This window comes from Callithrix jacchus, chromosome 12 (assembly GCF_049354715.1).
Source record: "Callithrix jacchus isolate 240 chromosome 12, calJac240_pri, whole genome shotgun sequence".
Classification (NCBI taxonomy): Eukaryota; Metazoa; Chordata; class Mammalia; order Primates; family Cebidae; genus Callithrix; species Callithrix jacchus.
The window spans coordinates 22,013,480-22,037,683 of record NC_133513.1 but is presented as its reverse complement, the minus strand read 5'-3'; the positions used below and the strand labels follow the sequence as shown (position 1 = coordinate 22,037,683).

At 37.8% G+C, this 24,204-nt stretch overlaps 1 protein-coding gene across 12 annotated transcripts in view; it reads right to left on the bottom strand.

Annotated features, from left to right (window-relative positions):
* Positions 1-24,204, bottom strand: part of REXO5 (RNA exonuclease 5) — a 50,293-nt gene that overhangs the window by 15,753 nt on the left and 10,336 nt on the right. For all 12 annotated transcript variants that reach the window (XM_078344838.1, XM_017978790.4, XM_035267131.3 and 9 more), the window contains 9 exons: positions 23,431-23,527; positions 18,322-18,465; positions 13,354-13,442; positions 12,245-12,360; positions 10,992-11,130; positions 10,741-10,835; positions 9,667-9,769; positions 5,852-5,955; positions 4,956-5,076 (listed from right to left, as the gene is read on the bottom strand). In XM_078344838.1, the coding sequence (XP_078200964.1) occupies positions 4,956-5,076; positions 5,852-5,955; positions 9,667-9,769; positions 10,741-10,835; positions 10,992-11,130; positions 12,245-12,360; positions 13,354-13,442; positions 18,322-18,465; positions 23,431-23,527 (1,008 nt within the window). The remainder of the gene's footprint in view (positions 1-4,955; positions 5,077-5,851; positions 5,956-9,666; positions 9,770-10,740; positions 10,836-10,991; positions 11,131-12,244; positions 12,361-13,353; positions 13,443-18,321; positions 18,466-23,430; positions 23,528-24,204) is intronic.

Here is a 24,204-nt window from a genome sequence, read left to right as displayed (position 1 = left end):
GGGGAGGAAAAGCTACTAGGCCAAAAAGAGAATGTAATACAGTCCATAATAAGGAGAAAAACCAATCAATTTAAGTTAACGTAAAAATGACAGATTATCAAATTAATAGACAAAGATGTTAAAATAGTTATTGTAACTATATTTTGGAATTTAAGAAGCTAGAAGAAAGTCTGAATGTTAACTAGAAACATGGAAGATGTCTGGGAAGATGGCGTGGTAGGGGCAACTCGAGATTGCAGCTCTCAGTGCAGACGCAGAGGGTGAGTGAAAGCCGCATTTCCAGACGGATCTTTGTTGCCCACAGAATGAGGAAATTCCCAGGTGTAAGAGAGACACGGGACACCAGCGCAGCAGTTTCAGCTGGCGCGGCCGTTTCGGCTGGCGCCGCAACGCAGTGGTACTCCGCACAAAACGCACTCATCTAGGTGCCCTGTTAAACCAGCAATCTGAGATTTGGGAGGGCAGATTAGCATATCCATCTGATTGAACAGGACTTGGACCGTGAGCCAGACCAGGAGATTCCCGGGAGGTGACATTTGAGCGGGCGCAGTGGGTCGCTGCACGGGAAATCACACAGATCCCGGTGCCCTATCAGCAGGTGACTGAAATGCCTGGGAGAAAGTCAATCGTTCAACTTAAAAAGAGACAAAAAAGGGCTCTGAGGCAGGGAGCCAGGTGGTCACAAAGAGGAGCTGGTACCATTTCTTCTGAAACTATTGCAAATAATCCAAAAAGAGGGATTCCTTCCCAAATCATTTTATGAGACCAACATCATCCTGATACCAAAACCCGGCAGAGACTCAACAAGAAAATAAAACTTCAGGCCAATATCCATGATGAACATAGATGCAAAAATCTTCAACAAAATACTGGAAAGCCGATTGCAACAGCACATCAAAAAGCGTATCCATCACGATCAAGTAGGATTCATCCCGGGGATGCAAGGCTGGTTCAACATACACAAGTCTATAAACGTTAATTCACCACATAAACAGAACCAAAAACAAAAACCACATGATTATGTCAATTGACGCAGAGAAGGCATTTGACAAAATTCAACAGTCCTTTATGCTAAAAACCCTCAATAAACTCGGTACTGATGGAACGTATCTCAAAGTAATAAAAGCTATTTACGACAAACCAACAGCCAATATCATACTGAATGGGCAAAAACTGGAAGCATTCCCTTTGAAATCGGCATTAGACAGGGATGCCCTCTTTCACCACTCCTATTCCATATAGTACTGGAAGTTCTAGCCAGAGCAATCAGGCAAGAAAAAAAAATAAAGGGTATACAAATAGGAAAGGAGGAAGCCAAATTGTCTCTATTTGCAGACGACATGATAGTATACCTAGAAGACCCCATCACCTCAGCCCAAAAACTCCTGAAACTGATAAGCAACTTCAGCAAAGTTTCAGGATATAAAATCCATGTGCAAAAATCACAAGCATTCCAATACACCAATAACAGACTTAAAGAGAGCCAAATCAAGAACGAACTGCCATTCACAATTGCTACAAAAAGAATAAAATACCTAGGAATACAACTTACAAGGAACGTAAGGGACCTCTTCCAGGAAAACTACAAACCACTGCTCAACGAAATAAGAGAGGACACAAACAGATGGAGAAACATTCCATGTTCATGGTTAGGAAGAATCAATATCATGAAAATGGCCTTACTGCCCAAAGTAATTTACAGAATCAACGCTATCCCCATCAAGCTACCATTGACTTTCTTCACAGAAATGGAAAAAACCACCATGAACTTCATATGGAACCAAAGGAGAGCCCGCATAGCCAAGTCAATTCTAAGCAAAAAGAACACAGCGGGAGGCATCACACTACCGGACTTCAAACTATATATACTACAAGGCTACAGTAATCAAAACAGCATGGTACTGGTACCAAAACAGAGATATAAACCAATGGAACAGAACAGAGGCATCGGAGGCAACACAACATATCTACAACCATACAATCTTTGATAAACCTGACAAAAACAAGCAATGGGGAAAGGATTCCCTGTTTAATAAATGGTGCTGGGAAAACTGGCTAGCCATGTGCAGAAAGCAGAAACTGGACCCCTTCCTGACACCTTACACTAAAATTAACTCCAGATGGATTAAAGACTTAAACAAAAGACCTGGCACCATAAAAACCCTAGAAGAAAATCTAGGCAAAACCATTTAGGACATAGGAGTAGGCAAGGAGTTCATGACCAAAACACCAAAAGCATTGGCAACAAAAGCCAAAGGAGACAAATGGGACCTAATCAAACTCCACAGCTTCTGCACGGCAAAAGAAACAGTCATTAGAGTGAATCAGCAACCAACAGAATGGGAAAAAATATTTGCAGTTTACCCATCTGACAAAGGGCTGATATCCAGAATTTACAAATAACTAAAACAGATTTACAGGAAAAAAACAAACAAGCCCATTCAAAAATAGGCAAAGGATATGAACAGACACTTTACAAAAGAAGACATACATGAGGCCAACAAACATATGAAAAAATGCTCCTCATCACTGGTCATTAGAGAGATGCAAATCAAAACTACATTGAGATACCATCTCACGCCAGTTAGAATGGCGATCATTAAAAAATCTGGAGACAACAGATGCTGGAGAGGATGCGGAGAAATAGGAACACTTTTACACTGCTGGTGGGAGTGTAAATTAGTTCAACCATTGTGGAAGACAGTGTGGCGGTTCCTCAAGGACCTAGAAATAGAAATTCCATTTGACCCAGCAATCCCATTACTGGGTATATATCTAAAGGACTATAAATCATGCTACTATAAGGACACATGCACACGAATGTTCATTGAAGCACTGTTTACAATAGCAAAGACCTGGAACCAACCCAAATGCCCATCGATGATAGAATGGACTGGGAAAATGTGGCACGTATACACCATGGAATATTATGCAGCAATCAAAAATGATGAGTTTGTGTACTTTGTAGGGACATGGATGAATCTAGAGAACATCATTCTCATCAAACTGACACAAGAACAGAAAATGAAATACTGCATATTCTCACTCATAGGCGGGTGATGAAAAATGAGAACACATGGACACAGGGAAGGGAGTACTACACACTGGGGTCTGTTGTGGGGAATAGGGGAGGGACAGCAGGGGGTGGGGAGTTCGGGAGAGATAGCATGGGGAGAAATGCCAGATATAGGTGAAGGGGAGGAAGGCAGCAAAACACACTGCCATGTTATGCAACTATCTTGCATGTTCTGCACATATACCCCAAAACCTAAAATGCAATTAAAAAAATAATAATAAAAAAAGAAAAAAAAAGAAAGAAACATGGAAGATATGAAAGAGAGCAAAAGTTAACTTCTAGAGGTACAAAATACAATGTGTGAGGTGAAAGCACACTGGATTAGATTATCAGCAGATTACATGCAGAATTAGAAACATAAAGACTTAGCAATGGAAACAACCTAAAATAAAACAGAGAGAAAAAAGACTTGGAAAAAAACATGTATAGCACATCACTGAGCTATGGGACAACTTTAAATAGCCTAATACACATGTAGCAGGAGTGCCCAAAGGAGGGAGGGAGGTGAAAGAAAAAATAATGGGGAGAAATAATGGTCAATATTTTTCCTAATTTGATGAAAATGATAAACCCACAAATTTCAAAAGCTCAACAAGCCAAAGCAAAAGAAACATAAAAAAGAACACTTGACTAAGCCTAGTGGCTCACACCTGTAATCCCAGGCTGGAGTGTAGTGGTACAATAATAGTTTACTGCAGGCTCAACCTCCTGGGCGCAAGTAATATTAGCATATTCTTAAAATATGTCCCCACATATTTATTAGAATTAAGAGAAAAAATAAGAACTCTGCAATAGAGAAAGCAGACAACACCTTAACCAGGTAATAAAAATAAATAGCACAAAAGAGAGGCAGAAGAATAATAACTGCCTCTGGATGCAACACCCCAGGAAATTCAGCTAAGAATGCATAATCTGAATTTAAATGTGAGCAAACACTACAGACACCTAAAATAAGTAAAAATCTGTTAAAAAAGGGAGGAGGGCATGGGTAACTCAAAAATTATCAAGATTATATAAGACAAAGAAAGGTTGAGAACTGTTCCAGATTAAAGGAGACCAAAAAAATATGAGAATTATAATACATGACCCTGGAAGTAATACTGTTCTAAAGGGAAAAGAAATGCTATAAAGACATTATTTGGTCAGCTAAGAAAATTAGAATACAGATGAAAAGTAGATAAAGGTACCAAGATAGTATTAGATTTACTAAAGTTGGTAACTATGTAAAATGTGGTTATATAAAATATTATTTTTATTCTCATGAAATATACCTGAAGTATTTAGGGCCATGATATATGCAGCTTACTCTCAAACGGTTTAGGAAATGTCATACAGAGAGAAGAAAGAGAGTGTATACATGAGAAAGCATAAGCATATGGGTACACATAAAATAATAAAGCAACTGGGCAGAGTGCTAAAAAAGGTGCATCTAGACAGAAGGTATGCAGGTGTTCTACCATTTGTGCACGTTTTCTGTAAGGTTGAAATTATTTCCAAACAAAATGTTAAAAAAAAAACCAGATCTTCTGAATATGATGACACAATAGGCTCATGTTTGATGTAGCCTGTTTGACTTAACATACAGCAATGATAGCTTAAAATGTAAAAAAAAAAAAAAAATCAAAAAGATACAGCCAGGCTCAAAACCAAGGTAAATATTTTCATGAGCCAGAAACACAAGAGAACTTCAAAGAGGTATGCAAGGATGCAAGGCCAAAACCAGAGGCCTGCTGGGCTTTGGAAGCAGGCATTGGCAGCTGACAGTTCTGCTCCTATGGGGACTTAGGTACTCCATACAAGATGTGAGACAGAAGCCAGACTTGCTAATTGTAGCCAGGATTGCTGATGAAAAAAAGCTTGACACTTGCAGGTAACTCACCTCTTTATTTGATAGGCACTTAATAGTTTGACAATTTCTGGAAGAAGGAAGTTCACCAGCATCTGTCTCCCAGGTCAAAAAAAGGAGCTTCTGACCCATTGAATCCAAGAATTCTAAAATACTATAAAGAAGTAGAAGAGTTAAGTAAGGTAAGAACCATAGTTTTCCATAATCTGACAGTTATTTCTGTATACCTGCATTATAGTATATGGCAGCCACTAGCAATATGTAGCTATTAAAATTAAATAAAATTTAAAATTCAGTTCCTCAATTGCGTTAGTCACATTTGACTACCAAACCAGATAGCACAGATTTGCTACCAAACCAGATAGCACCGATATAGAGCTCTTCCATAATCATTGCTCCTTTTGGACAGTGTTGCTTTAATACAGAGAAGAAGGGCAAACAAGAAATATACCCAAAGCTCTCTATCAAAGTTTAGGCCAAATTCTAAAGATCTGATACATTTGTTATAGCCTGGAGACAAAGCCCTTTTGAGTCTGTGCGTGTGTGTGTGTTTCACAGTCTGGACAGTACAGTAAGGCTGGGCAATACAGTTGACTCTTCTAGTCAAATTACCAACTAGTCTATCATCTTTCCCAGTGCTACCTAGGTTCAATGTATTCCAATAATCTTTTTTCTTTCTTTCTTGTTTTGGTGGTCAAGGATATCATTTTAGACCAGCTTCTAGATTCAGAAAATTAGAAATTAAATACTATATATTAAGGCTAGAAGGTGGTATTTTTTTCCATGGTTTTTGTGATAAATGTTACTCAATTTTTTGGTAAATATTTTTCAACATACTCAAAAGAGGATGAAAACATTTTCAGGTATTGTTAAATAAGAAACTAGATACTCCATTTGTCTTTGCTCTTGTTTTAAACTGAAAATATTACCTTGTGTTTGGGTGCTGAAGTACTTCTGCTGTGTTTCTAGGCTCTTGGCTTGCTGCTTGTAGTTCTTGGCAATTAGCTAGTGCTTCTAGATTTAGTTCTGCAATCTTGAAGAAAATAAAGTGGTAAAAATATAATTTATTACAAAGCATTTGATGCTCAAAGAAATGCAAAACAAAAAGCAACAATAACAAAAAGCAAAAAATACACGTAAATAATGTTCTCTGTTTTCCTTAGCAGTGGCTTTGCCATTGCCAAAGCCCTGGGCTGGCTTTAATAGTTACCAGACGGTTTATGGCTACTTAGCCAAGAATGGCAATCTGTCACCAGCTACTAATGTTGTTACATGAATATGGGGAAGGGCCAAGTAGGGCTGATTGAAAAAGGATGACAATTTTGGCTTATCACTCATCCAACAGTCAGTCACTTAAAATTTACTTCTCTGAAAACATGCAATTTTGGAAATGATAAAACAATGGCTTTTACAGGAAAATTTTTTAAAAAGACTATTAGTTTAATACAAAATCATGAGAAGTCTATTCTAGTTGATATTTCTTCTCCTTTCACAAAGTGGGAGCCCACCAAGGAGTTGTGATGCAGAGAGAATAATTTTTAAAATTACAAATTTTTAAAAATAAACTTTTTATTTAGAATCATTTTAGATTTACAGAAAAATTATGAAGAGAGTACAGAGTTCCCGTATAGCATACCCCCAGTTTTACCTATTAGTAATAGATTACTAATCTATACTAATTACTATTCTAATAACTGTGCTAAGAGCTTTATACACAGTATCTCATTTACTCTCAACAATATCCCAGAAAAGTGTGTATTCCCATATTATAGTTTCCCATATTATAGATTTTTACCTATTAGTAATAGATTTGTATGGTACATTTGTCACAATTAATGAACCAATAGTAATGCATTATTATTAACTAAAGCCCATGCTTAATTCAGATTTGCTTAGTTTTTGTCCAAGTGAGATACATTTTTCACTGGAAATCAAGCAGAAAGTTCCCCAAATGTGGTTTGAGAATTCCTGGGGTTTCCAGAGATCTTCTCACAAGGGGTTCATGAGGTTCTTCCTTCTCCAACTATGTGACATAGCAGACTGAATGTGAAAGCAGATATGAAAAGCCACCTGTCTTCTATTAAGCTAGATGTTAAAAGGTTTCACAAAAATACCTAAAACAATGAAGCTCTTTCCACTAGTTTTTATGGAAAATTCTTTTTTCCACAGAAGTTCTTTGTAGCTGGACAGAGTGGCTGTTTAAGTGCTGAAGTTCCAGCTACTTAGGAGCTTGAAGTAGGAAGATCCCTTGAGCCCAGCAGTTCCAGTCCTGCCTGGGCAACACAGTGAGACCCCGTCTCAAAAAAAAAAATATGATTTGTGTTAACAGATAATGGTTTTTTTATTTATCTTAAACAAACTAGTATTGACAATGTATTTAATTTCTAATATGGTAAATGTTGATAGATATTGTAACCCAGAGTCCCTGCTTCTTCAGGTGCAAACTATAAAATTGTAACCCCTGTTGTATCTTGTTGTTTCAAAAGGTTACAGGAAGAAGACCAGCTACAGCAAGACAAAAACCATCTGAAACCAGAGATGCCTGAAGTTAGAGATGAACTTGGCAAACTCTCTGCATTAGCATACTAAAAATCTCACCTAAAAAAGAACTTATTCTCCATTTTCTATACACGTATGTATCAAGGAACAAACCCTGTGTTTACATACAAAGACTCAACCAAACAGCACAATAAAAGCCATGCTTTCACCTTCACTTGGGGAGACACTGCTTTGGGAACTATCCCTAGTGTTCTTACTTGTTGCAAAGCAATAAAATCCCCTTGTTAAATCCTCCTTGGGCCGGGCACGGTGGTGACTCATGCCTGTAATCCCAGCACTTTGGGAGGCTGAGATGAGTGGTCATGAGTTCAGGTGAGATGAGTGGTCATCTGAGTTCAGGAGTTTGAGACAAGCCTGGCCAACATGGTAAAACTGTCTCTACTAAAAATATTTTTAAAATTAGCTGGGAATGGTGGCAGGCACATGTAATCTCAGCTGCTTGGTAGGCTGAAGCAGGAGAATCGCTTGAACTGGGGAGGTGGATGCTGCAGTGAGCAGAGATCACACCACTGCACTCCAGCCTGGGAGACAGAGAGAGATTCTGTCTCAAAACAAACAAACAAAAAAGTAAATAAATCTTCCTTGGTAGCGGTCATTGGGTTAACATCCACCAAGTGATCAAACTCACCCATTGTGTGGGTAACAATATTACCCACATTAACAAAAGAGTCATGAGACCAAAAGGTTTTGAGAACGTGTTGTAGTGATTTAGAGCAGAGTAGCAAACACCAATACATATACATATATATTTGTAAATAAATAAAGTTTTATTTCAGCTGTGTCCACCTGTGTTGACATAATGTCTATGGCTGCTTTGTAATACAACAGCAAGTTGAGTAGTTGCAATAAAGACAATATGATCTGCAAAGACTACAATATTTACTGTTTGGCCTTTACAGTAAAAGTTTGTTAACCCCTGGTATGGAGAATAGACAGAATGTGACAAACCTGGGTTTCAATACTGGTTCCACCTCTGACTGGCTGTGGGACCTCAGATAAGTTATCTAAGCTTTGATAACCTCAAAAGGCTCATGTATAAAATTGGAATGATAATAGTTAACTCACAGCTGTTTTGAGGATTATATAAGATAATGTATATGCAGCATTTTAGAACAGTACACTTAGACTTCAGTGAGCGGTGGCTATTGTTATCTATTTGCTCAAAGAAGATCTTTTAGAATGTCTTTCCACCACCTGACACACAACACTATTCTGGCTGTTGATATTATTCTATGTGGAGTACAGTTTATTTCATAATGGAGTCATGATAGAATATATTATGCATTGGGACAATCTAGTAGGTTAGAATGCATTATAATAAAGTTGATCAGAAACTGTGTCCTATTCCATGCCTCCCTTATGTGCTGTTCTAATCTGTACCTACTGAACTGCTGTTGCATCAGTATGCTCCCCCTACTCCAAGAAAACAAAAATCTATGCAGATTTTTTATAATTATTAATATAAACTGCAATCATCACCACACCACCAGTATAGTGCTTAATATATTCAAGGCACTGTGCTAAGAGCTTTATACACAGTACCTTATTTATTCTCAACAATATCCCAGAAAAGTGTGTATTCCCATATTATAGATCTAAAAACTGATGTTGTTCAGATAAATTGCCCTAGATTATATAGCCAGACATAGAACATATATTTTAAAACAGATAAGTGCAACTTCAGAGACTATATACTTAACCACTATATTATGCTAGTGATATGGGTCTTAATTCAAAATACATGCTAGGCTTCAATCACACTGCCATTTTCTTTCTTTCTTTTTTTTTTTTTTTGGAGATGAAATAACTTGCTCTGCTGCCCAAGCTAGAGGGCTATGGTGCAATCTCGGATCACTGAAACCTTTGCCTCCCAGGTTCAAGTGATTCTCCTGCCTCAGCCCCCTGAGTAGCTGGGACTATAGGCGTGCGCCACCATGCCAGGCTAATTTTTGTATTTTTAGTAGAGATGGGATTTCACTATGTTGGCCAAGCTGGTCTCAAACTCCTGACATCATGATCCTCCTGCCTCAGTTTCCCAAAGAACTAGGATTACAGGCGTAAGCTACTGTGCCCGCCCACACTACCATTTTCATATAGATAGGTAACAGGAGTTCATAGTCTGACAGTCTGTTCTAATCCCATGATTTTAAGAAGGTGAACACACTGGTCAAAGAAAGATACTAACCTTCTTTGGGCCATACTTAAGGAAATACCGAGCCAATTCAAGGGTCGTTCTAGCATCTTCGGTGGCATCATGACCAAGTCTGTCTGGACTCTGTATATCCTTCCTGGACAGTCAAGATAAAATTGACATACTTGGGAGCACTTTTAATGATAGGCTCTTTCAGTCACCTGAAGTGTTCTGATTATCTGTAAAATGTTAGCATTCTGCTAATTAGATTTGCATCACAACAATCAAGATGATTTTATTCCAGCTAATTGCCAGGCCCTGCGAGAGGTACTGGGGGTGCAGAACAATCAGGAGTGGCTTTGTTCACAATAAGCATAGCATCTGGACAAAAGGGTACCCAACAAAAAGTTTCTGGCTGACTCCCCAGCCAGGCCCTTCTCTCATTTCTTAGATAAAACCACTGTTTAAAGTTGCCTTCCAGAAATTTTTTTATTTGTAAATAAGTGTCTATATGTATTTAAATACTTTCTTCGGTGTTTTTTAAAAGCTTATATATGTATATATTTATGTCTACAGATAGAACTAAATCTAATCTATATCATATAAATATCAAGGCATATATAGATCTTGCTCTGCATCTCTTATTCTCAGGAGTATCTCAGAGAGGTTTCCATATCACATACAGATCTATCAGATTCTTTTGAAGAACAAAATAATAATACAGATAACCATAATTTATTCAACCAGACTTCTAGAATGTTTGAGGTTTTTCTATTATGCTATTTTAAACCATGTTATAATGAACACCTTTGTATACGTGTGTCTTAACAGAATAGGACAGTATAGGTATGTTATACTATCTTAAATAGTTATATAGGTATGTTATATTTTGAAATTTTGGTTGATTCTTCTGCCTTCACAGTTCAATTCTATCCATTGAGCCTCGGCTGTGAATTTAAACCCCTGTCTCTCTTGTTACAATTTCTTCATTTCATAAGAAATATGAAAAAAAAAAGTTTATAAACAGAGCAGAGACTGTCAATTTTGCAATATGCATTAAATTAGATACTATATACTAACTTGTATGCAATTTGTCAGAACAATATTACAGTATATAAACAAACCTACCCCAAAATAAATTTGGCTAAGAACTTTAGCTTAAATCTTCTGCCCTGCTCTCTGACATAAAGCAATGATGTATCAATAACATATGGATGTATCATCTGAGGAAGAAAGAGAATAAAATGAGTAGTATCTTGTGCTAAAGGAAAAAACAAGTGGGCTAGCAGGGTGGGAGAGAAGAGCCTAAGATTTCAGATTTGAGATAAATGGAACAGGCATTTATACTGAAAATACAACGTCCTAAGTCAGATACTCACTTTCAGTGCTCTGAGATGCAAATCTAAAGAGTGGCCCACTATCACGGCATCAGGAGGAAGCAGTGCTCTTAACTGTCTCTGTACATCTTTGAGTTTGGTCGTCACTGGATTAAGCATCTTCTTTGTGATTCCTGAAAAGCTTTTAATAAAAAAAGATAAATAGACTAGGATGTTAACAAGTTTTCCACTTTGAAAAGTCAGTTTAAAAAGAACATTAAAAAAATTATACTTAATATATATATGCTCAGTGTCCAAAAGTAGAAAATACAAATAAGAGAAAATTAAAAAATTAGTCATAATCCTATCACCCAAAGATGATTGCTTTTTACATTTTAGTAAATGTCCTTCCATGTTTTTAATATAGATTTAGATATTTTTTTATAAAAATGTAATCATAATGCACGAGCTGCTTTATAACCAATCTATCATTTGTAATGTCATAAACACATTTTCACATCAATAAATCTATTTTAGCACATCCTTTTAAATGATTACAGAGTATTCCATTATACAGATACAACATATTTTAAATAATCCCCTACTTTCACATATTTATATACCCACATTTTTGTAGTACTGTGACAAACATGCTTGTGCATACAACTTTGCCACACGTGACTGTTCCCTAAGAACCTAATTGTCAAATCTTCTAATAGGACAGTCTTTATCACTATCATTGCCTCTCTGACCCTAACTAGTCATGAATCTACAGGTGTAACTTCAATGGATGGAAACAGTAATATTTCACTGGCTTCTTGCCTTGTCACTGTGTGTAATTCTGAAATGACCTGCTAAACTTTGAAAAAGCAGACCAACATTTTGAGCTTCAAATTTCTATTATAAAAAATATTAGTTTTTTGTTTTGGGAGTCAAGGCAGATTAAGCTCTAAGATCACTTGACTGTCAAATGATGATTTTCAGATTTTCAGATGAGGTCTTATCAGAAAACAAAGCTCCAGTTGTTTGGCAGTTGTAGATAATGATTATAATTGGGAGATTCTAGAACAAGTAAGATAATTTTCTGCTGACTTAAGGTCACAAGAAGATTGGAGAACAAGAAGGGCAAGAGCATAATACACTGACGTTGTGCAATTTCAGTATTAAAATATATTGAGGTGATGCCCTAACCTTTCTGTGATAATACTTAAGTAGATAAAACCTAACTAAACTGAAACTGTGGGTTATTCTTCTTAAGTATTATTCCATTCGAGTCTGATAGCTCTCAGAAGAGCTGAAGGCTAGGTGGGAAATACCTGGAAAGGTGGTCCAGAATCTTGTTTTCAGGTTTGACCAGTTTATCCATAACACAACAGCCTCCTTCAGAAACCAGTGAGACGCGCGTTAGCTCTCTCCCCTTGGATGTGAGGCACTGAAAGACCAAGATGTAGTCAGGCTGCTGAACTGTGGAGGATATTGCTTCCTCTTATTATTTACAATATGCCAACTGCCATCTACTCTAATCTACCAGGGTCCCTGCAGCAATGGCAGAAACTTGCTTACTAGAGGATCTAGTGTAAGTGAAATCAAAGCTTGGCAGGCTGCTGAATGTTACACTTAAGAGAATCAACATTGTAATTTGCACAAGGAAGATGAATGCAAATAATATTAATAATTGTATCTACAATTTATGGAGTATGTACTATATCCACTATTATGCTAAATACCACTCATAGGTAATTTTTAGTAAGCCCATTCTATTATCAGCTAGTGCAGTACTAAGCATTTATATATGTCATTCTCATGATTACCTTTTGAGGTAGCCTTTATTATTACCCCCACTTCACAGAGGGAGAAGCCGGTGCTGATAGGTTAGGGGAATTTGTCCAAGGTGACATGGCCACTAACAGGCAAGGCCAGTATATGTACCCTGATATGTCAGATTCTCAAATTTTAGGTCTTAGTTACTCTATAAAAGAACTGAGAAACTGTTTCTGAGTACTGATGCACTGTATTTGAAAGGAGGCTTAGTAAAATTAGATAAAGCAAAGCATAAGGGGAACTTAAGCAGGGAAATCCTATTTCTGATTTTCAAGGTGTAAAACTAAGCCAAACTAACAATTAAGGCAAAGTCCTCATGCCAGCAACAACAAAATACTTGTTCAAACACAAGGAATCAACATTTAGTAATGTGCAAAGACTTGATTAAAAATAGTAATTAGTTGGAAAACTTATGTGATATTTATTTTATCCTGGAATACAGATCTAAGTTTTCTAAAGTGTGAGTAAAAGGATCCATTTTCATACTAAAACATAAAACTAGAAATGAATGTATTGGTTCATTGGTGCATTAGACTCAAGAAATCATTTTCTACTAGACCTCAGCTTGCAACACTTCAATTGAAAAATCAAAAGTAGTACGTGCCATTTTACAGTCAAGTCCAAAGAGAGGACTGTTGTCTGTTACAGAACCATTATGTTTGGTAAGTACAAAGTTTTCACAGTCAGGAAAACCTAGAAGAAAAAGGAAGAAAATATTTGCCTTTAGAATAGAGATAGTAAATCACTCTTAGATTCAAGTAGGTAAAACTAAAATACTAGATATTTTAGTTAGGTATGTTGTCATGTTAGACACTTGAAATACAAAGACTAAGATACAATATCTGTCCTCAAGTTTTTCTCCATCCACTCATTTTTATATTGAAAGAATAATGTAGGCTTGCTGTTGGAGGAGATTCTGGGCTTGAACTTCCTGGCAGTTACCAAGTAACAATTTTTCCTTCTCATGGGAAAAGAGATAATTCAATCATAGCTAAATCTAAAGCCACTAGGCCTTTTCCATATCAGCACTAAGAAAGAATGAATAAAGTATACAAATAACTGTATGTGGCATCTTTCTTTCCTAAATGTAGGAAGACAAAATGTGAGTGAGATTCTATGATAGTGGAGATCTAAAAGGATTTCACAGTAGGAAGAAAGTTTAAGCAACATTCACCATATGTGTCCCTCTGGCCATCTGAACCCTTGAGATTCCTCTGAAACATCTATTCAGAGCCTTGCCTGCATTTTCTGGAATCACACATTTCCTACAGAGACTCAGCTACAGGCTTAAGGTACTCCCTCTATTTGTGTACCCTGAGTCAATAACCAGGGATCTTTAGCTCAGAGACTCAAAAGTATCTGAATTGTTGAAGATTCTACCTTCAGGCAGAGGCTGAAGCAGTACAGGTAACAACTAGAACTTGTTTGACAAGGAACAAAGGGGGCTATGCAAACCTTTGACCAGTTTCTGATTCCCAGTACTGTGAAATTTCCAACTAATGGCAATTAAAACAATCAAAATATGGTCTATTCCAGAGAAGAAAGGCAGTCCCAAGTCTCAGAGACAATATATTTGCTGCCTACCTTATCTATGTTATTAGTGGTGTTTTATAGGTGTTAGCAGTACTGCCCTTACTATGCGCTCATGTGACAGTAGTGCAACCTCAAGAAAAGCATGATTATAAATTTTTTTTTAGTACTTTTTTTTAAATTGCGTTTTAGGTTTTGGGGTACATGTGAAGAACACGCAAGATAGTTGCATAGGTACACACGTGGCAGTGTGATTTGCTGCCTTCCTCCCCTTCACCTACATCTGGCATTTCTCCCCATGCTATCTCTCCCCAACTCCCCACCCCCTGCTGTCCCTCCCCTATTCCCCCCAATAGACCCCAGTGCGTAGTGCTCCCCTCCCTGTGTCCATGTGTTCTCATTTTTCATCACCCGCCTATGAGTGAGAATATGCAGTATTTCATTTTCTGTTCTTGTGTCAGTTTGATGAGAATGATGTTCTCTAGATTCATCCATGTCCCTACAAAGTACACAAACTCATCATTTTTGATTGCTGCATAATATTCCATGGTGTATATGTGCCACATTTTCCCAGTCCATTCTATCATCGATGGGCATTTGGGTTGGTTCCAGGTCTTTGCTATTGTAAACAGTGCTTCAATGAACATTCGTGTGCATGTGTCCTTATAGTAGCATGATTTATAGTCCTTTAGATATATACCCAGTAATGGGATTGCTGGGTCAAATGGAATTTCTATTTCTAGGTCCTTGAGGAACCGCCACACTGTCTTCCACAATGGTTGAACTAATTTACACTCCCACCAGCAGTGTAAAAGTGTTCCTATTTCTCCGCATCCTCTCCAGCATCTGTTGTCTCCAGATTTTTTAATGATCGCCATTCTAACTGGCGTGAGATGGTATCTCAATGTAGTTTTGATTTGCATCTCTCTAATGACCAGTGATGAGGAGCATTTTTTCATATGTTTGTTGGCCTCATGTATGTCTTCTTTTGTAAAGTGTCTGTTCATATCCTTTGCCTATTTTTGAATGGGCTTGTTTGTTTTTTTCCTGTAAATCTGTTTTAGTTATTTGTAAATTCTGGATATCAGCCCTTTGTCAGATGGGTAAACTGCAAATATTTTCCCATTCTGTTGGTTGCTGATTTACTCTAATGACTGTTTCTTTTGCCGTGCAGAAGCTGTGGAGTTTGATTAGGTCCCATTTGTCTCCTTTGGCTTTTGTTGCCAATGCTTTTGGTGTTTTGGTCATGAAGACCTTGCCTACTCCTATGTCCTAAATGGTTTTGCCTAGATTTTCTTCTAGGGTTTTTATGGTGTTAGGTCTTGTGTTTAAGTCTTTAATCCATTTGGAGTGAATTTTAGTGTAAGGTGTCAGGAAGGGGTCCAGTTTCTGCTTTCTGCACATAGCTAGCCAGTTTTCCCAACACCATTTATTAAACAGAGAATCCTTTCCCCATTGCTTGTTTTTGTCAGGTTTATCAAAGATTGTATGGTTGTAGATATGTTGTGTTGCCTCCGATGCCTCTGTTCTGTTCCATTGGTCTATATCTCTGTTTTGGTACCAGTACCATGCTGTTTTGATTACTGTAGCCTTGTAGTATAGTTTGAAGTCCAGTAGTGTGATGCCTCCCGCTGTGTTCTTTTTACTTAGAATTGACTTGACTATGCAGGCTCTCTTTTGGTTCCATATGAAGTTTAAGGTGGTTTTTTCCATTTCTGTGAAGAAGGTCATTGGTAGCTTGATGGGGATAGCGTTGATTCTGTAAATTACTTTGGGCAGTAAGGCCATTTTCATGATATTGATTCTTCCTAACCATGAACATGGAATGTTTCTCGATCTGTTTGTGTCCTCTCTTATTTCTTTGAGCAGTGGTTTGTAGTTCTCCTTGAAGAGGTCCCTTACGTTCCTTGTTAGTTGTATTCCTAGGTATTTTATTCTCTTTGTAGCAATTGTGAATGGCAGTTTGTTCTTGATTTGGCTCTCTTTTAAGTCTGTTATTGATATATAGGAATGCTTGTGATTTTTGCACATTGATATTGTATCCTGAGACTTTGCTGAAGTTGCTTATCAGTTTCAGGAGTTTTTGGGCTGGGATGATGGGGTCTTCTAGATATACTATCATGTCGTCTGCAAATAGAGACAATTTGGCTTCCTCCTTTCCTATTTGAATACCCTTTATTTCTTTTTCTTGCCTGATTGCTCTGGCAGCATGGTTATAAATTTTATGTTAAAACAAATAGAGAAAAGAGCCATCTATAAAATGGAGTTAGAAGTTAGTTCATATATCATAGGACTGTTATAAGGAATAAGTAATTTAATGTAGAAAAAGGCAACTAGCATGGTGCTTGGCACCTATAAAACATGCCTACATCAACTTAAAAAATGAAAAATAAAAAAATTCATGTATCCAGAATATAAGAACTCCAATAACTCCATGATAAAATATAGCCCAATTTAAAAATGAACAAAGGATCTGAACAGACATTTCTCCAAAATTACACAAATGACTAATAAGCACATGAAAAGTTACTCAAAGTCATCAGCCAACAGAAACATGCAAATCAAAATCACACTGAAATACCACTTCAAACACACTATGATGGATCTATTCAAACAGGATAATAACAAGTGTTAGCAAGAATGTGCAGAAGCCGGAAACCTCATATGTTGTTGGTAGGAATGTAAAATGTTATAGCTGCTTTTGCAGACTGATCGTTCCTCAAAAGGTTAAACACAAGAGTTATCATATGACCTAGTAATTATACTCCTAGGTATATGCCCAACAGAAATGAAAGCAGGTGTCCACACAAAAAACTTGTACCAAAAGTTCATAGCAGCATTATTCGTAACTAAAAAGTGGAAACAACCCAAATGTCCAACAGTCTATCCAATGTAGTATCATTAAGCAGTGAAAATAAATGTAGTATTGATATATGGTATAACATGGAAGAACCTTGAGAACATTATGCTAAGTTAAAGAAGCTAGTCACAAAGACCACATATTGCATATCCACTTACAGAAAATATGCAGAATGGGTAAATCTATATATGGAAAATAGATTAATGAGGCTGGGCGCAGTGGCTCACGCCTGTAATCCTAGCACTTTGGGAGGCCAAGGTGCGCAGATCACAAGGTCAAGAGATCGAGACCATCCTGGCCAACATGGTGAAACCTTGTCTCTACTAAAAATACAAAAATTAGCTGGGCATGGTGTTGTGCACCTGTTATCCCAGCTACTCAGGAGGCTAAGGCAACAGAATTGCTTGAACCTGGGAGGCAAAGGTTGCAGTGAGCTGAGATTGTGCCACTGTACTCCAGCCTGGCGACAGAGTGAGACTCAGTCTCAAAAAAGAAAATACATTAATGGTTGTCAAAGCTCAGGCAGTGGAGGGAAATTATAATACAGGGTTTCTTTTGAGGTGATGGAAGTGTTCTAAAATTGTGGTGATGGCTGTGCAACTCTGTGAACACAGTAAAAAATACTTAATTGTAACTTCAAGTGGGTGCATTGAGTATTATGTTAAATTGTATCTCAGTATAAAAAAAGAAAATTGAATTATCATTGCTATAATTAGGAGGTAACAAATAAAATAAAAGTACTTTTATTAAATTCTTCCTGTATAACTGACCAAAGCTCCGAGCATACATTTGCTCTATTTGTTAAAGAAATATGGTGGCATTGTGGGAACAGAATTAGAAGTATTGGAAAAGTGTTAAAATGTTAAAGACATACTGTTTTTAATATATTAAGAAGAAAGAAAACTGAATGAAAAGGAAAGGGAATAACTTTCTCACTAAATATTATTTCAATGCTATTTAATGTCACATTCATGTAATACCTAAAATCATCACTTTGCCAATCACGGTATACATAACACACTTTGGGATACACTGTGCTTATGATAGTTCCTCATTAATAGAAGTTGAAATAAGAATAAGCCACTCAGAAAAGAGCCAGAAAAATAAATCTCTAACAGTAGTATTTAAAAGCTGTTAGATATTCTTACATTGTTAGCAATATCAGATTAAGCCTAAGCCAACCTTGCAATGGAAAGTGAAATGTTTTCATTTCTTCCTTTGTCAGAAGGCATCTAGTCAAGCTCACTTTTTTAGAGCCAAACTTTTGAATGATGGGGTCATTCTGAAGGTTGATGGCAGCTTTTGAATTGGGAGAAGGTAAAGACCCTGAAAGAAAAACAATTGAATGTATATTAAAATGTGTCTTTAAGAACCCTAGAAGATATTTCTCCTAAGGTTGTATAGCCTAAGCACAGGGAAGATCAAAAGATGTATAAAAACCAGCCCCAACCATTTAGGAGCTTGCAATCTATTCCAATGATAAGAATACAGAGAAAATGAAGTCCCAAATGAGCTAAAGCAATAAACAGAAAGGAGGAAGGATATAGTTCACACTGGAGTGGTCAGAGATCAAGAAAGGAAAAGATTAGCTGAGTCTTAAAAAAAGACAGAATTCAGATAGTTGGTATACTCAACCTGTTCTTTATAGTGCCTGTCATTCCCTATGGTTCATTCTAGCTAAATATACTCCACCCCCAGCCACCTATTTAAGCAGCTAAAGCTTGTTCTTTAACCAGGGACCATTACTGATTGGATTAAGAGTATGACTTGGCTCAAGAGAGATCATCTGTAGATTGACCAATGACTTGATATTCCTTATCAAGATCTTCTCAAAAGGGAAAATCGTAAGAAGTTAAGCTGATCAGACTGCCTGCGTTGAGAATTTTCACTAGAAAATTTAAACAACTGGGCTAGGTACAGTGGCTCACACCTGTAATTCCAGCACTTTGGGAGGCTGAAATGGGCAGAACACTTGAGGTCAGGAGTTTGAGACCAGCCTGGCCAACATGGCGAAACCCCATCTCTACTAAAAATACAAAAATTAGCTGGGCATGGTGACATGCACCTATAATCCCAGCTGTTGGGGAGGCTGAGGCACAAGAATTGCTTGAACTCAGGAGGCAGAGGTTGCAGTGAGCCAAGATTGAGCCACTGCACTCCAGTCTGGGCAACAGAGCAAGACTCTGTCTCAAAATAAAAAAAAATATATATATATATATATATATATATATATATATATATATATATACACACACACACACAGAGAGGAGAGAGAGAGAGTGAGAGAGAGAGAGAGAGAGAGAACTGACTAGTCAGAGGAGAAAAGAAAATACACAGATAAGGAGATGTCATGAAAGGGATGAAGAAACTTTCTTTCCTAGGGGCACTTAAGTTCCTGCTGGCTTTCTATCCACATACATCCTTCTTCAAACAATACTTGCTCAAGATGGCCTAAGTGAGTAGCTGGTCCTTGTAAGGAAAAGAACAAAAGTATCATCATAAGAAGAGGGCATTCCAGGTAACACAGAAACATACAGACTAAACTTGGTTTGGCAGTAGACCCCTGATGATAAAAAAAAGTCTGTGCAAGAGACAAGTATAGGAAACAAGGTTGAAAAAGGAGGATAATTAACTTTCATCTATTGTTTTCCCCATCATAATGGGGAGCCACAAAAAGCTCCTGAGAATGGAAGTGACATAAGTAAAGTAGTGTTTTAAGAAACATCAGCCTCAAAGATCTGTAAGAAAATGGAGTAGAGGCTGGGTGCATGGCATGCCTGTAATCCCAGTACTTTGGGAGGCCAAGGCAAGAGGATTGCTTGAATCTAGGAGTTTGAGACCACTCTAGGTGACAATGCAAGACCCAGTCTCTACCAAAAAAAAAAATTATACAAGCATGGTGGTACATGACTGCAAGTCTTAGCTACTCAGGAGGCTGAGGCAGGAGGATCACCTGAATGTAGGAGTTTGAGACTATAGTAAGCTTAGACTGTGCCACTGCACTTCAGCCTGGGCAACAGGGTGAAATTCTGCCTCTAATTTTTTCTTTTAAAGAAAGAAAGAAAATGAAGTAGAAAGAGGCTAGAAAGGGTTTTACAGTAATTCTAGCCAAAAAATTATGAGCATCTGCTAGAAACAGAAATACCATTTGCCCCACCAATCCCATTACTGGGTATATTCCAAAAGAATATAAATCATTGTATTATAAAGATACATGCAGGTGGAAAAGACATGAAATCAACCCATATGCTCATCAATGATAGAGCAAATTGAATAAAGAAAATGTGATACCTATACACCACATAATACTACACAGCCACAAAAAGGAATGAGATCATGTCCTTTACAGGGACATGGATAGAACTGGAAGTCATTATTCTCAGCAAACTAACGCAGAAACAGAAAACCAAATACTGCACATTCTCACTTAAGTGGGAGCTGAATGATGAAAACACACGGACTGATGGGGGTAAACGCACCTTTGGGGTTGTTGGAGCGGTTGGGGAAGGCAGAGTATCAGGAAGAATAGTTAATGGAGACTGGGATTAATACCTAGGTGATGGATTGATCCATGCAGTAAACCACCATAGCATACATTTCCCTATGTAACAAACCTTCACATCCTGCACACATAGCCTGGAACTTAAAAGAAATGTGGAAGTAAAAAGGCCAAGTGCAGTGGCTCGCACCTGTAATCTCAGCACTTTGGGAGGCCGAGGTGGGCGAATCACTTGAGGCCAGGAGTTTAAGACTAGCCTGGCCAACATGGTGAAACCTAGTCTCTACTAAAAATCAAAATATTAGCTGGGCGTGGTGGTGCATGACTGTAGTCCCAGCCACGTGGGAGGCTGAGGCACAAAAATCGCTAGAACCCAGGAGGCAGAGGTTGCAGTGAGCCAAATCATGCCACTGCACTCCCGCCTGGGTGACAGAGCAAGACTCTATCTCAAAGGAAAAAAAAAAAATTACCAGCATTTGAATTAAGATAGTGGAAGGGATGGAGGAAAAGGGATATATAAAACATATATAAAAAACTGGTAGAACATGGTAAAAAAAATAATTCAATTCAGCCAGCAAAATATTTAAATATTTGTCTATAACTTTATTATATACCTGGCACTTCTTTGGCCACTAGGAATTCCCCAATGCACAAAACCAATAAAATTCCTCATGAAACTTAACTCCTAGTTGGACATATTGATAATAAACAAATAAATATGTAACATATCAGATAAGATAAGGGCTTTGAAGAAAAGTAAAGGAGGAGAAAAGGATAGGAAATGCTGGGGCAGGAAATGGGTTACTGTCACATATTTTTTATAGGATGATCTAGGAAGGTCTCTGTTAAATTGACATCTGAGTAGAGATTTATAGGAGCTAAGGGAATAAAGCATGCAGACAGACTGGGGATAGGGAGCCAAAAGAAAAATGTAAAATAAAACACTGGTGTCTTAGATCTTAGAGAAAAATGACACCAACAAGAAGGAATTTGAAGAACCCATTATTTGATGAGAAAAAATGCTTTTAGCTACGTTATGACTGAGGACAGTGGAATATCCAAGTAGCAATTGGAATATTCAGCAGGCAGCTGAGAATGCAGGCCTGAAATCTGGGGCATCGACCTAGAGATAAAGAAATAGGAGTCATTCAAAGAAAACTAATAGGTAAACTTGGCAAAAATCAGACAAATACTCCAAAGGAAAGACTGATTAACGAAGATCAGAGTGCGAGGGACTATGCCTTGGGGGCTGCAATATGTAGCATGGGAAGATGAAGTGAAATACTTAAGAGAATAGAGAAGTTGCCACAACCCCTCTGGCTCCTCAAGGCCTACAGAATAAAATCCAAATTCTTTTGGCATGGCATTCAAAGCCTGCAGATAGTCTCTGTGTCACTGGTACATAATATAAAAAATAAAATAAAAACAAAGCCTACGGGATATGGCTTTAATCTGTCTTTTTAGCTTTGTCTCTTATCACTGCCTCCTCCGATTCTTCTCAGCATGCCCAGCAAACTGTACTCTTCAAACATGTTAAATTTCTTTTTCCTGATTGTATCTTTTCTTTCACAACATATGCTTTCACTCAAGCCTAGAATCTCATAATGATTATTCTATGATTTACTCACAGATGTTTAAAATAGAGTGTAGATCAAATCAAATACAACTGCAGATCAACAATGTGCATCCATGAGAAGAACAACAGAAAGAAAAGGACAGAGGATAATACAAGCACATTTCTAGAGGAGATGAGAAGAAATCAAGTTACTCCTCACTACTTTTTCATGTTCCCTCAAATACAATTATTCAGTTACTTCTGAACGTGAAATAGAATATCATTAAATAACACCTAACCTTAATATATGCAATAAACTCTCATAAGTCTTATTCTATCACTCACCTCCCCGCAAAACCAAAAAAGTTAGCTATAACTTGCAGATAGGACACAACCCACAATTTGAAAAACACTGCTATCACAAATCTTTCAGCTGACTAGTAACTAAACCTCCTGCCTATTCTTCACTGTCAGTACTATCAGCAGGTATCCCTTACATTAGTCAATGGCAAGATCTTCCTTCCCACCTGTACATTGGTGGGTACAAAGATCCAATGACAATTAGAAATTATTCACAGTAATTTATAAGAGTCCAACATCAGCAGTACCCAGGTGTCCTTAGCTATCTAATTTAACCAGATGGTTTGAGGCATGAACCCTGGCTGTGGTTCCTGCTATCTAACCTCCCTGGGTACCTGCTCATTTTTCCTAAAAAAAATTGTTTTTGCGGCCCAGGTATGGTGGCTCATGCCTGTTATTCCAGCACTTTGGGAAGCCAAGGCAGGAAGATCACTTGAGCTCAGGAGTTCAAGACCAGCCTGGGCAACACAGTAGAGCCCCATTTCTCTTGAACTCCTGACCTCAAGTGATCCACCCGCTTTGGCTTCCTAAAGTGCTGGGACTACAGCTGTAAGCCACAGTGCCCAGGCTGGAGTCCGGTTTTTCAAAAAAAAAAAAATTAGCTGGGAATGTGGCATGTGCCTATAGTTCCCCAGCTACTCAGGAGGTTGAAGTGGGAGGACTTCAACCTCCCACTTGACTGGGAGGTCAAGGCTGCAGCGAACTGTGTGATCATGCCACTGCACTCAAGCCTGGGTGACAAGGGTGAGATTCTATCACAAAACAAAACAAAAATTGTTTCTGTGCTTAAGTTGAGTTTCTTTGTGCTAAATCTACTTAGAATCACATCCACCTCTTTTAGAGTGAGCGAATCATCAAATTAGCATCACAGCCATACCTTTCATTGTCTTGGGCAGATCTCCAGCTGTTTGTTTCGTTTGTAGCCCAACAATATCAGCTAGAAAATCAGATGACGGTGGAGGCAAGCGGAATTTCTGAAAATATATTAACAGGTTTAAAAAATGCTTGAAAGCAGTTAAAATACTTTGAAATACTTGGACTTTTATTGTCAGCTCAGGGCTGTGAAAAGTTCTAGACAGCAATTGTTAGCATTTTAAAATGAGAACTGTTTCCTTAATATAGAAACGTGACTAAGTAAATGAAGTCACATCACACTAACCAATCCCTATTATTATATATTGTAGAAAGGATGAACTTTACAGAAATGTACAATTTAGACAAGAGAAGTCCCTTTATATTTTCAAAGTTCTTCCAAATATATTATTTAATTGGAGAGCATGCCATGGCATCAGAACAGATGGTATCAGAGGGCCAAAAGTTTGAGAGCTTTAGCTTCAGGATCACCCTGACTTAAATTTCAGCCCTACCATTTAGTAGCTGTAACTTGGGCAAGTTACTCAGTTTGTCATGTACAAAATGAAAATTAAAAAGTATTTTATGAGACTATTGTGATAATTAAAGATGGTAGGCTGGGTGTGGTGGCTCACGCCTATAATCCCAGCACTTTGGGAGGCCGAGGCGGGTGCATCACGAGGTCAAGAGATCGAGACCATCCTGGTCAACATGGTGAAACCCCATCTCTACTAAAAATACAAAAATTAGCTGGGCATGGTGGCGCGCGCCTGTAGTCCCAGCTACTCGGGAGGCTGAG